At 35.2% G+C, this 14,266-nt stretch overlaps 1 protein-coding gene and 1 long non-coding RNA gene across 3 annotated transcripts; one reads left to right on the top strand and one right to left on the bottom strand.

The window, feature by feature from the left end:
• The first annotated feature begins 7,402 nt into the window (after positions 1-7,402).
• On the top strand, positions 7,403-10,800 carry LOC105770377 (uncharacterized). 2 transcript variants are annotated; one of them, XM_012591549.2, is made up of 6 exons: positions 7,405-7,797; positions 7,929-8,047; positions 8,196-8,803; positions 9,201-9,259; positions 9,688-9,744; positions 10,341-10,800. In XM_012591549.2, exons 3-6 carry the CDS (start codon positions 8,225-8,227, stop codon positions 10,528-10,530), a joined length of 885 nt encoding a protein of 294 aa, XP_012447003.1. In that variant the 5' UTR covers positions 7,405-7,797; positions 7,929-8,047; positions 8,196-8,224; the 3' UTR covers positions 10,531-10,800. The 2 variants fall into 2 exon arrangements, with proteins under 2 accessions (XP_012447004.1, XP_012447003.1); XM_012591550.2 differs by lacking the exon at positions 9,688-9,744 and having other exon boundaries at positions 7,403-7,797.
• Positions 10,801-13,156: 2,356 nt separating this feature from the next.
• On the bottom strand, positions 13,157-14,043 carry LOC128041407 (uncharacterized). Its single transcript, XR_008196427.1, has 2 exons — positions 13,502-14,043; positions 13,157-13,401 (listed from the first exon to the last, which is right to left on the bottom strand). It is a non-coding gene; the product is annotated as an uncharacterized LOC128041407 (long non-coding RNA).
• Between the last annotated feature and the right edge of the window lie 223 nt (positions 14,044-14,266).

Genomic DNA, 14,266 nt, shown 5'->3' on the forward strand with positions numbered 1-14,266 from the left:
GCAAGAACTTACTGTCTGTTGGTCAATTTTCTAGGGACAATTCAGTTTATTTTAAGTTTCACTATGTGTTTTGTGAAAGATATTCAGACAGGGACGGTTCTTCTAGTGGGCCACATGCATAAAGGCCTCTACCGATTTGATGTGTCTAAAGCTAGTTCTTCTAATCCTATTGTTGTGCCAAGAATCAACTCTGTGTGTGTGAACAATGCTCAGCTTTCTTCAGCACCCCTGCTATGGCATCACAAGTTTAGTCATCTGTACAACAATACTCTTGCACGAGTCTTGCGAAATTGTAATATTTCCTTCAAGCATAGTTATCTGCCAAGTGTCTGCTCTGCTTGTCGTTAGGCAAATATCATAAACTTCCATTCAGTGCTTCAAAAACAGTGTATTCTTTACCATTTGAGCTTGTTGTATCTGACGTTTGGGGACCGACTCATGTTAAATCAAATAGATTTTCTTACTATATGTCCTTTGTAGATATGCACAGTAGGTATATGTAGTTGTACTTTATCAAGGCTAAATCTGAAGTGTTGACATGCTTTCTTCTTTTTCAACAACTGGTTCGAGTACAATTTAGATTCTCTATAAAAATGTTTCAGACCGACTGGGAGTGAATATCGTTCGCTGTCTACTGAGCTGTTCAAACTTGGCATTCAGCATAGGCTTACATGTCCTCATACCTCGGAACAAAACGGTGTGGCTGAAAGGAGACATCGACAGGTTGTTGACATGGGGTTAACCCTCCTAGCTCAGGCGTCTCTACCTCTAGAATTCTGGTCTGCTGTATTTTCTCATGCTGTCCATGTAATCAATAGGCTACCTACATAAGTTCTTCAAGGTGTCAGTCTCATTTGTGTGTTTTTGGTTACGCATGCTTTCTTTATTGCGGCCATATAATCAACACAAGCTGCAATTTAGGTCCAAGCATTGTACTTTTTTTTTGTTTTGAGCCGAATCATAAAGGCTATAAGTGTCTTGATGACAATGGTCGTGTTTTTGTGTCTCGACATGTTGTCTTTGATGAGACTCAGTTCCCATTTCAGCAAAACTATCCTTCCAAAGCTCTAGTTGACTTCGGGCAGCAAACTCATTAGCAGTCTCACATTCCACTAGTTACAGCCCCAATTCTGTTGAACTCTTCTTTGACTACCCCTGACAGCTCATCTTCTATGACTATCCCTAGATCGGGTTACTCTACCAGAAATTCTGCCATTGGTCATTTGGTTTCCTCACCTTAGTCGTCTGATTCATCTGATGGACAGAGTGTGCCTTTTTCTCTCATTCAGTCTGTTGCTCCCATCCGGACTACTGTGAACACTCATCCTATGCAGACCAGGTCTAAATGTGGCGTCTACAAGCCTAAATTATGTTCTTCTGTCATGACTGAGAAGGGACCAGTTTCCATATAAGAAGCGTTTCAGAGTCTTGAATGGACACATGCTGCAAAAACTAAATACCAGGCTTTGCTTTCAAATCACACTTAGGACCTTATATCGTTACCTGCAGGCAAGAGGTCCATAGGGTGTAAATGGACATTCAAGATCAAAAGGAATGTTGATGGCTCGGTAGCATGATACAAGGGCCGCTTAGTGGTGAAGGGTTATCTTCAAGAAGCTGGCATCGGTTTTCATAAGACCTTTAGCCTTGTGGTGAAGCCTACAACAATTAGGGTGGTCTTGGCAATAACAGTATCCTTGGGGTAGTCTCTCAGGCAAGTTGACGTCAATAACGCGTTCTTAAATGGTGATTTAAGTAAGGAAATATACATGGTGCAACCACCAGGTTTTGAACAACAAGGGGTCAATGGCCAGCAGCTGGTATGCAGGTTAATGAAAGCCTTATATGGTCTAAAACAAGCCCCTCGAGCTTCGTTTCACAAATTAAGAGAGTTTCTTCTCACTAACTAGTTTGAAAGTTTGAAGGCAGATAATTCTCTTTTTATCCACAAGTCTGGGAATTGTTTTTTGTACGTCCTCGTTTATGTAGATGACATCATAGTCACTAGTTCCGATTCGAGTGCTATAAACCAGTTTGTTAAAGACCTTAATCATCACTTTTCTCTAAAGGATTTGGGGAAGTTGAACTATTTTCTAGGCATTGAAATTAACTACATCTCAGATGGACTTTTTCTCAAACAAAAGAAATATATGCTGGATTTACTTAAGAAGGCTTCTATGGAAAAGTTGAGTTGTTCTCCCACACTAATGGTATCTACCTGTCGCTTGTCAACTCATGAAGGGAGTCTCGTTGAAGATGAAAGTTTCTTTAGGAGTATAGTGGGTGCTCTCTAGTATGTAGTAATCACCAGACCGGATTTTGCATTCTCAGTCAACAAAGTCTGTCAGATCATGCACAGACCTTTAGATATGCACTTTAAAGCTGGTAAGAGAATTTTGCGATATTTGCAAAGCACATTAGATCATGGCCTTCATTTTCGTCGAGCATCTAAGTTTATGCTTGAAGGTTACTCAGATTCTAGCTAGGGATCTAACGTTGATGACCGAAGGTCCATGTCGGGCAATTGTATTTTTCTTAGAGGAAATCTAGTCTCCTAGAACTCTCGGAAGCAGCAGGTTGTATCCTGTTCTATAGCAGAAGCTGAATACAGAAGTTTGGCAAATATTACTGCAAAGATAGTCTGGCTCCAGTCTTTATTAACTGAGTTATGTGTCCCGATTCAGAAAAAATCGTTGGTTTGGTGTGATAGCTTAGCTGCAGTTACTGTAGCAGAAAATCCAGTCATGCATTCAAAGTTTAAACATGTGGGATTAGACGTGTTCTTTGTAAGAGAGAAAGTAGCTGCGGGTGTACTTCAAGTTGGTCATGTGTCAAGTCTAGATCAAATTGCTGATGTGTTGACAAAATGGTTGTCTGCAATGCTGTTCAACAAGTTCAGGAGGTAGCTGAGGGTTGCTCCATATGAAGGTTAAGTTCACGAAAAAAGAAAGTTAGAAGAGCACGAGGAATGTTATGAACATTAAGTCAGTTGTAATATTAGTTTGTTAGTCAGTTAGTTGTTAAGAAACAGTTATGAGTTGCATGTATTAAATACGCCATTGTACATCTCTCTTATTCAAGAAAGTAAGAAGTCTTTTCTGCTAAGATGGTTTTAAACTTCAACACTTACGAACTAAAATGTAAATTTTATGAAATTTATGGTAAACTCATAAAATAAAGTGTAAAATAATTTGATATGTGAAATAAAATATTATGATAGAAGTCTTTTTTGGAGTGATATATGATAATGAATTAAATATAAATGATGTTAAAGTGATATATCTGAAAAAGGCCTTAGATGTCATCTTGACCAACTAAATCACCCTTACCAAAAAACTCCCCATCTCGACCGCCCAGGGAGCATCCCCTTCATCATGTAACCAACAACTTTTGGCCGCAATCACCCTCTTAGGTAATGCCTCAACCGAAAGGTCTCATTCAAATGGTAACTCTTTTTTCCCATGCACAATCCTGATAGGATAGAAACCTTCCACATGCCTCAATTGCCCACACAAGAAATAAAAAATAGTTAGTCTTTTATACTGAAACCTGGTATAGATACAATTCTTCCAAGATGGGGCAATTTTCTTCTTTCTTTTCAACGGACCCCTTATATCAATCCTAACTCGTATCCTTATATAACTCCGAAAACCCCAACTGATGGATTTTGCATCATAATCCAAAAACTTTCCCAGGAAACCACCAAACTGTTTATCCATACCTTTAAACATTAAACCAGCCAGGAGATCGTGAATCTGAACCCAGAAATCAACATGGTACAAAAGAACTTGCATCAGATGCTCTATTGTTTTCAGCCTATAAAATACCAATAGATGGTTGTTGAACGCCCATGGCTCCCCTCAACTACTTTATCAAGATCAATCTCATAATGGAACCTGAAAAAGAACCTTTTTTTGCCCAGATATGTAATTGATATTGTAACACCGCTTGCTCGACCTAGTCGCCGAGTCTAAACTACAGGATGCAACATCCGTTGCCGAAGCAACTTCTATCAAAATAAAGTAAATATATCAATCAAACAAATATTTATGACTTAAACACATTCATAATATGATTCGCAACTAAATCTAAGGCTTAATCGAGTTTACGAAAGCTCTTTTGTTGGCCCGAGCATGAAATAGGACCAGTTTGAAAAGTTTTAAAAATTCAAGACCGACGTCGTGACGTCACCTTCTCCATGTCATGACGTTGCCAAATAGTTTGTCATGTCACAACGTTAGGCCACTTGACATCACGATGTCACATACTGTTGGCCGGTGTTGCGACGAGGAGATGTGGTTGTTGGGACGAAAACTCTGTTTTTTGTACAAATTAGGCCATTTAATACATATTTCAAGCCATCTATGCCATTGACCCGTTTGGTGTATAATTGCACATTTATTCCTACACAAAACCAACCAAAATACCATCCAAAACAATCGTTTAACCAAATCTAAATTCAACCAACCAATTATGCCACAATTTGGCACCAAACCTACCAATTTAGCTTATTCATACTTCACTTATACTATCATGCTTTTACCCATTCACACTGACATTCAAATATGTCATTTTAAGCTCATATATGTCAAGTTAAATACCATTCATAGGTCCCAACACAATTTCCAAATTATGCATAGTTACATATATGATCATTATTTAAGATTATAATTAAACCACCAATTCAAAGTTAACAAACATATAAGTTCCTATGAACATGCCACATAATCGGAGTAAAACAATCAATAGATTACCGAGTCTATAGTAAGATAGTGTGGTCTCTAAGCTAATCTGAACAACAGGTTCTGTAAATTAACAATCTATAAAGAAAAAGAAAAGTAATGAGTTCATAGGTATTTAAAATGATAACTTACCTCGATTTATAATTAAACATACTAAACTATTTATTTTGACAAAGTTTGCCTAACATAACAAATCACAACAGCAATGTGAGCTTCATTATATAATCAATCATATTATGTGCCTAATTTACAATATGTCAATACATATAATTTAAATAACTATCTCGGTCTCATGTTAATCATAGATAAGGTATTAATACATGTATATCAAAACTTTATGTTCAAATCATTCGATAATACCACATTGAACATCCAATACATTTTGTAACATTTCGATATCTCATTTCATATTATTCGTATTACTTGATGAAACTCAGTAAATGAACTCGAATACACTAGTACTATCACATTTATTGGTCGTCCGAGCTAAACATATAATCGTGTCAAGTTACCCGTTTGAGCTAAACCTTTAAAATGATATCAGGTTACTCGTTCGAGCTAAACCTGTGTCACATGTATCTTCGGGTCTGCAACAAATGCTGGAGCTTGGTAATCACCGATAATCAGCCTGTATCCGTATTCATGTGTACGATACATTTACGAAGTTTTATTAGGGTGATTTCAACATTTAAGTTCATTCTTATTTCTTTACAATATAACCTAATTCTCATATTTTATACTAAATTGTAAACAATTCAAATTTCAATAAATCATGCATAGATTCAAAATATTAAATACATAAAGATTTAAACACAATACATCATATGAACTTACGACAAAATCAATGACAAGTTGAATTACAAGGACTATTCGATATTTTGCCTTTTCCTTGGTTATCTTTGGTTTGATTCAAATATTGATCTATATAATAATTCAATTCAATTTATCAATTTCAAATAGTTTAAAACAATCCACTAAATGCATAAATCAGTCCAATTTTTTTATTTTTGAATGTCTTTCCTTAAAGTTTTGCATTTTATTCAATTTAATCCTTAAACCGTAAATGCCATAACTTTCAAATTTGATCTTCAATTCCAAAATTCTTGTACTTTAGTCCCTATGTTTAAAACTAACAATTTTCACTTTAAAAACTAGTCCTTTTTCATATCTAAACTAAAAATCTAACCATTTAACACCAAAACTTTAATAAGTCATCATTGACAACTTTTAGAAACTTTAACAGTTTTACAAATTGGTACCTGAGTTAGCTAAATCAAGCTCTCAGAACCCCAAAAACATAAAAATTATAAGAAAATGACTAAATCAAACTCACCAAATTAAGAGTCGAAAGTTGAAAACTTCTAAACCCTTTTCTGTTCTTTTTGGAGAAGATGATAGCAAAATGGCTTTCTTTTCTTTTTAATTTCGTTTATATATTTTAATTAGTTTTAATTAATTTTAATTAATTTAATTAACCTAAGTTTAATTAAAATTAAGCTTAATTAACACTTTTGGTGGTTTACAACTCATTGTTCAATTGGTCCCTCAATTGATTAAAATTTCACAGCGATTAAATTTTACCACTTTTATAATTTAGTCTTTGTATCTTAATTAACTATCCAAACGAAAAAATTAATGGACCAGACTTTAATTATACTTTATACTACCTCTTAAGTATTAATTATTAATATTTACGGAATTGATCATTGAAAATGGGGTACCGAAACCAACGTTTCTAACACTACTAACTTTCGAGTAATTACACTAAGAGGATGCCACAGATTAGCCAAAGTTGTATGCATAGCTTGAAACTAGATCACGTTTGCAATAAAAAAACTGCCCACTAAACAAAGATCTACGCCGATCTCGCTCTCTTCCTCTCCCAAATTGATTTGCCACGCCTCATCCTCCCCGCCCTTAATGAAAAGCGCCGCCAACTCTTCTGCCATTTTTGTCGCAGCACCTCCAAACTCCGATGCCACCCCTTCCACCTTGCAAGAGAAATAACAACAGAAACCCAACAAAACTAAAATACGTGCTATTAGAAGTAGACTGAAAAACGTGCTATTAAAAGCAGACTCGATGAAGGAGTTTTAGTCTTTTTCCATTATAATCTTTAAAATTTCACACTATAATTGGATTATTATTTGATAACACTGGTGGTGAAGTTTTTTAACCCCACAAACGAGTTTAAGAAATTGTCATGTGTCTTATTTATTTAGTTTTTATTTTTAAGAAGGTAATTATTTGATACACCGATGGAGTTTTTTAAATTTCACAAGAGGATTAAGGGCGTGACAAGTGTCACATTTATTTATATAAATATTTTTTATTTTTAACTACACCCTATAATATAGTTGCTAAATTCTAAACTCATTTGTGAAGTCTAAGAAAAACTCATTGGTAATATATCAAATAAATTTTCTTTATAAAATATCAATTAAGCACAATTAAAAGTTTCTTAAATTCAAATGTAGAATAATCAAGTATAATTTCCTAAAAACAAAGAGAGGTCGGAAACATATTAGTTTAATTTAATTTAAGCAGTCAATTTGGAGGGTTATTTTTTGTTAAAAAAAATTGGGGACTAAGCAAGGGACCTTAAAGCCCATAGCATATGATAATTATGATACCCAGAATTGCGAGAATTATCCAAATGCCGCATAAAATATATGAAAGGAAATTGTGGGAAAAAAAAAGATCCAAAAAGAAAAAGAAAAGAAAGTAAGATAAAAGCAGCCACAAGTGAGAACGAATCTTTTGTAGAAGAGAAGAAACAAACATGGAGTTGGAAGCTCTGCTGTGCAAGAGATCGGATGATCCAACATCTTCATAAGCTGTCAGCCCTCAAGGTCAGCAGAAACTATCCCATCCCATAATTTGACTCCCCAACCCCAACTGCAGTGCACCAGCTTCAACTACCAACAGAAGTTTCCCCTCTCCGGTTATGCCAAGTTCAAGGAGGCCAACCACAACCTTGAAGACCCTCCCTGTCGCCTTGGGACCTCAAATGAAGCTCTTGCTCACAGACCTAACTTGACCCCTTGTCACCCAGGTACCTTTTATTTGTTCATTTACTACTGCTATAGCTATTTTTAAGAATTAGTAATTGTTCTAGCATTTCTTTTCTTGCTACTCTATGTTTTAGAACGACCGCTAATTGTAATTGTAATTGTAATTGTAAAGGATATAAGCAGTAACTATTTCATACTGGTATTGCTGGTTCTTGCTGCCGCTGGAGGCCTTGGCGTTTCTGCTGTTCAAATTGGCAAGGTTTGCGGCGCACTAGTCATTGCTGTTGTCAGGTGCCTACCTATTACTTTCTCTTAGCTAACTTTGATTTTCATCCAATTTGATAATGAATGTTGCAGTAATTTATTTGTGGAGACTATGACAGTAAGGCGCCCACACTCTTTTTTACTTGTTCTTGTTCCGTTTCATGTATATGTATAGACAAAGAGTAAGGTCATCCAACACAAGAGATGGTGGGGACTACTATTTCTAGCACCACTTCTACACAGATAATGATAATACAGAGAGGTGGTAGTGGTGCTGCTTTTCCATCCAAATCCATGGAATTGCGATGGATACGCAGCAACAGTAGAAGAAAGAACTCAAACCTAAGTTCAAGGGAGTTCGGCGGCTTAAAATCAATACCACCACCACTGGTGATGCCAATTTACATATCAACGGACCCTTCACACATTAATATTCAAGAGCTCAGTGAACTGTACACTTGTTGCAACCATTCCTGCCACCGATTCCCTAAGGTGGACCCACACACCGGCATAGTTCAAGAAGTCATGGACTTGGACAAGCTCCACATTGCTCTCTCCCACAGTTGTGTGGTTGTTTCAGTCTTCTGCAAACCTCAGCATGCCAAGGTGACTAACACCACTAAACAAAACCAAAGCCAAGAACAGCAGGAGCAAATAAAAACAGGTCTTGTAGGAGATTTGATGGAGAATGTGATGCCTGTCAACCCTTCCAATGGTCAGCTTGTGGGCTTTGGCCGTGCTGTTTCTGATCTAGGATTGACTGCATCCATCTACGATGTCATGGTACCTGTCTTCCCATCCTTTTTTATGTACTAATATCCTTTGGCAATTATGGGTTGAATTAGCACCCCAACATCTTTTGGCAGCCTACCTCTTTAGCATGAATATTTGAAGCAATGCTTGGATATTCATTCTGTGATTTAAGCCAATCACACAACCTTAAACTTTTGGAGTATCAATCTCAACTCTTGAGTGTGTACTTTTTAAGGTAAAGGGCTAAGTTATTGACTGTAATATGGCTTTTGGATTAGTACCCTCATTTTTATTAGTGTGATTACTTCTTCATTTTTATTTTCAAATACAAAATTCGGGCTACTGTACAACCCATGGACACCTCTAATTCTAATTTGGTACTTAATCACTGTTTATATTCTTATAATTGTTGTTTTCTGCATTCCAGGTTGTTCCTACTTTACAAGGCATGGGAATTGGGACAATAATAGTTAAAAGGATTGTAAGGTTTGTTACTCTTATGTTTCTACTAATTCTGAAACTTTTAACCAAAGTAGTTGTGTTATCAAATTTTCCCTCGACATATATGCCTGCTCCATGTAAGCATGCAACTGTAATATTGTCTTCTTTTAAACAAGAGCCAGTGCTTGCATGCATACCTGCTTCTTCTAGAAATGAGTATCATGTCACCTGCTTCAGAATCATAATTCTTATAGTTGAATAGCAGGTAAATTCTATTTGTTCTAGCATTTATTCAAGTTTAGCTGTCTAATATAAAATAAATGCCTCAGGAGTCCGAGTCAGGAACTGCACAATGGAGATCACATTATCTTGTTAAATCCTTATTCTTAACCTGCAGTTTGTGAAATGTATACTGGTAGTTACTGAACTTATATATAGGAGTTTAACATTTTTGTTCTTACCTTTGCTTCCAGAATGCTCACAAGTAGAGATATTTATGACATAGCTGCTCTTTGTTCCAGAAAGGAGAGGTAATTCTTGTCATTGTGCTGAAATGTCATAACCTATGTGTTGTCCTCAGTAAGTCTGTTTCATATCCCCCTGGTTTTATTGGTTTTACCAGTATGCTGCCTCTCTTTCTTGCTTTGAAACATGTTGCAAAGTCCTTCTAACAAGGGCTGGCCAGGTGTATTACAATTGGCTGGCATCTTACTGATTGGTTTTTATGATATCTGGCTCAATGGCTTTCTTCTGCTACCTTCACACCAATTTTATTAGATAGGTGCTTTCATTCTTTCATTGAACTGCATAGTTTATCTCATTCAATAAACATCATCATATAGGCTAGTTGCAAACAAGTTATGGAGAAACTTGAGATAATCAAGGGAAAGGGGGTTGTCGAGGTTTGAATCCTTGACCTAGTGTCAACCAAGACTTGAAAGCAACATAAGTCATTTCTCAGTTGCTACTACACCAGTGGCTTGGTTACATGGAAAGTTGGGATTGAAATATTTATATATATATATATATATACACACATATATATGAGGTTACGTTGGCAGGGTCATTGATGAAATGATTTGTATTAATTGTTCTTGAAAAGCATGATATGTATAGCTTATTTCAGGTTCTTCTTCAAAGCATGTGGATTCAGAGATGATATCTTGGGCTCTACTACGATGATGTATACTAGGACAGTTTCAAGTACTCGTTTTGAAGGTGAGCGGATGGTTAAACAAGCTGGTCGAAAACTGTTGTTAGTTCCATCACTCCAATTGCCGTTAGCATCTTCCAAGACAACTAAACCACAAAGTTGAACCTCATCAAACATATGGATTTAGAAAGGCCGAGAAATTATTTCCTTTATGCATTCAAGCTTCAGTTTCTTTTTTATCTTAGAAGATTGCCCATTTATTCTCTAGTCACATATTGATTTTGAAGTATGATGTATGTGAGTTTAGTTTTCTGCAATTACACTTGGTGGACCGAAACGGATCGAGTTCGTGGAGAAGTTGAAACAAGAAATAATTCGGGCTACTCATCCAAAATTTGTGCTTATTATTCATTATCTATTGTTTTTTATACAATGTCTAGAATTACTCATAGTTTCACCCCAATCCTTAAATAGGAGGATAATGCTTTTTAGTGCACTTAAACCCATGATCTCCTGCACCAACAATAATGCCAATGCCAATCGAGCTAAGACTCAATCGGTACTTGATATTTTTTTTCTATATATTAATTATTTATTATTTACAAATTTTATAGTCAATTTATTGACTATTAAGAAAATAAAATAAAGTTGAATATACAATATATCAATATTTTCAAATGCTTTAATAATAGGAATCTTTTATTAGTACTACATTTGAACAAAATAATTAATATATTTTAATAATATTTATTAGTTATTATTTCAAATAATGATTACATTATGATATGTTAAAATAATACAAATATTTTAATTATGATTTGAAAATTTTAATATTATTAATTAAAAAATAATTAATCTATTTACCAAAAAAAAAATATTAATCTACAAAATATCATTATTTTAAATAATATACTACTATTCAGGTTAGCCTATTGTGTTTGCATTTTTCTTTGCATTTGCAAGTTTATCTTGAATGCTGAATGGGAGTGAAGGGTCTTGAAGTTTTATGCATGGTGAAGTGTAAGCTTAAAGGACTTTGTCTAGTAAGTAATTATCTTTGGGACATCTGTGATAACTCCAAGTTCCAACTAGTAGTAAGTAATTATTGGTTCCTTTTTATGGATGCATCGCTTGAATTCCTAGCCAATATTTATAAAATATCTTGTATTAGTTTCCTCCGTCTGCAAATAATTTCCATTCCATAATTGTTCAACTAACCCCATAACTGAGAGTCACTGACATAAGGAACATGCAACAAAAACACCAGTGGTATATGGATATGAAAATTAGTGGGCGGATCTTCTAAATTTAGTAGCTTTTGGGGGGGGTTGGGGGGGGGGGCGCCTTTTAGACCCCATGTTTTGATAAGTACATCATGTTGATAGTTTTCATGCATGCAAACTGATAAATTGATGTTTTGTAATCACTAATCAGTCTCCTGTCTATATATACACCCAAAGGCCATGACCAGAAACGTAGAAAAAACCTTCCTTACTATTGAAAGAACAACAATCTTTGCTTAAAATACATGGGATTTTCATTTGTTTCAGTTTGATATTCCACTGTAAGTGTGTAGTACTGAGAATTGTTAATGAGTTTTAAGGGTTCAAAATTTTGGTTCCTATTTGGATTTCCTTTGAAAGCAACAATTCTGAGAGTTCCATCTTCGAATGAATGCTTTGTCTGCTATCTGAGATTCATTTCAATGCGGTTGAAGCTATTTTCTGCTATGGAATATTAAGGAATTGTACTCTGAAACCTTGCACACCATATATTCATATTTTCTTTACTGTGATAACAGGGAAAATAACATGTTAATTTTCATGTCAGTAAAGGATTAATAACCGCAAATTTACCAAAAATAGTATTTCCTTGCGTTTGTTTTGTTGCCTGATTTGCAACCTGTTTGTAGTCAGTGAAATGAGAAATTCAACTAGTACTCGCATGGCCTAGGTAAGCGACTTCCATTGCACTTCAGAAGGGCGCTTGCTTAAGGTCTCCTCAAAGTAGGAGAGCCTACGTCATAATTTGTGGCAGTGGTGGCCTGCGTTCGCGCGGTCCCTGTTTAATTTCAGTCAAAAATTCAATTAGTTTAGAAGGCAAAATAAAAGCTAGAAGTTATATAAAGGCATAATTCCAAAAAAAACCCTCAACATTTGGGTGCTTTTGATTTTGTGCCTTTAACCTTTTTATTATTTGATTGAAGGTTACGATTTTTTCAGAAATCAATTCATTTTTAACAATCAATGTGAGTTGACCGTTAATGAAATTGTAGGTCAACATAGTAGTCATGTGGCATGCCACATAAGCGCACCACGTTATAGATGACGCCATTTATTTAACAAAATTTTTTCTCTCATTTTCTCTCTTGCCAATCACCACTTTTTTTCTTCATAACACCATTTTTTTCTTGCCATTTTCTCTCTTGCCATTTTTTTCTCTCATTTTCTCTGTTGCCAAACACCATTTTTCTTCTTCAAAACATATGGTTGGCTCATTTCATCTACAAGGATCTCCTTTACCATGATTATAATCATGCTTTTGTGCAATTTTTGTAAACCCACACCACACTTTCAACTTAAAATCATTGTTTTTTCCCCCACTGTCGGCTTGCCATTTTTTTCTCTCATTTTCTCTCTTGCCAAACACCATTTTTCTTCTTCAAAACACCATTTTTCTTCTTCAGTACCTAACCTCCAAACCATCCCTGTTTTACTATCCTATTTCTGTTTCCATCCCTCACTTTCCTATTTTATTACTACTTTCTATCTAACAATCATAAAAGCAACTGATGAGAAAATCCAAATCATTTTTTTTATATAGATTAACCAATTCGTCCAGCATAATGGAAACAGGGTATACTATAATTACAATATCATGAAATAATATGCTGCACGATTTTAAGAAACTTGTTTCGATATCTATTTACAATGATGGCTGTGGAACACTGGTTAATCTTTCAGCTTTTTCTGCACCGCAAGCAATCCAATCAATTCCTCTTCATTCCTCATACCTATCGCTTCCAACTTCATTTCTATGTGAGGGTCAAATTGATAATAAGTTTATAAAACAGAGTACAATATTTATAAAATGAAACTCAACACGCATGCGTGAATTGGTAGCTCTGTCTGTACCTGAGGGTAGCAGTTTTGGCGGACATAGTCTGGGTGGTTCTATGTACCACAATCTCGCATAAGACTTTCGCCTGTTGAATATTATTACACACATGAAGAGAATCTAAAGACTAAAATCATGAAACATAGTAGTACAACATTAATATTTAATGCTTGCTAATCCAATAATCCCCTTTCCTTGTATTTCTCGAAACAGGGTGTTAATTTGATGAGCTTAAGCAATCATCAAGTTTAATCAATCTTCATGTTCAAGAATGAAAATTTTGAAGATGAAGATCAATGAACAACAGAACATGTTCAAGAATTTTGTGTTTTGAAGAAGAAAAATGGTGTTTGACAAGAGAGAAAATGAGAGGGAAAAATGGCAGCCGACAGTGGGAAAAAAAGCAAAGATTTTAAGTTGAAAGTGTGGTGTGGGTTTACAAAAATTGCACAAAATCATGATTATAATCATGGTAATGGAGATTCTTGTAGATGAAATGAGCCAACCATATGTTTTGAATAAGAAAAATGGTGTTTGGCAAGAGAGAAAATGAGAAAAAAATGCCAATAACCATGTGTTTTGAAGAAAAAAAGTGTTGTTAGGAAAGAGAGAAAATGAGAGAAAATTTTTATTAAATAGATGATCTCATCTATGACTTCGTGCGCTTATGTGGCATGCCACATGGGCTACTATGTTGACCTACAGTTTGATTAAGTTGACCGTTAAAAGTAGAATGATTTTTGAAAAAATCGTAATGTTGAGGGTGTCAATCAAAAAATAAA

This window comes from Gossypium raimondii, chromosome 5, assembly GCF_025698545.1.
Source record: "Gossypium raimondii isolate GPD5lz chromosome 5, ASM2569854v1, whole genome shotgun sequence".
Taxonomy (NCBI): domain Eukaryota; kingdom Viridiplantae; phylum Streptophyta; class Magnoliopsida; order Malvales; family Malvaceae; genus Gossypium; species Gossypium raimondii.

Bases quoted from the DNA above. Each gene is read 5' to 3' on its own strand.
- LOC105770377 (XM_012591549.2), top strand. From the start codon at position 8,225: ATGGTGGGGACTACTATTTCTAGCACCACTTCTACACAGATAATGATA. The intron at 9,260-9,687 runs GTTTGTTACTCT...CTTTGCTTCCAG, and splicing joins ATAGTTAAAAGGATTGTAAG to AATGCTCACAAGTAGAGATA. The intron at 9,745-10,340 runs GTAATTCTTGTC...AGCTTATTTCAG, and splicing joins CTTTGTTCCAGAAAGGAGAG to GTTCTTCTTCAAAGCATGTG.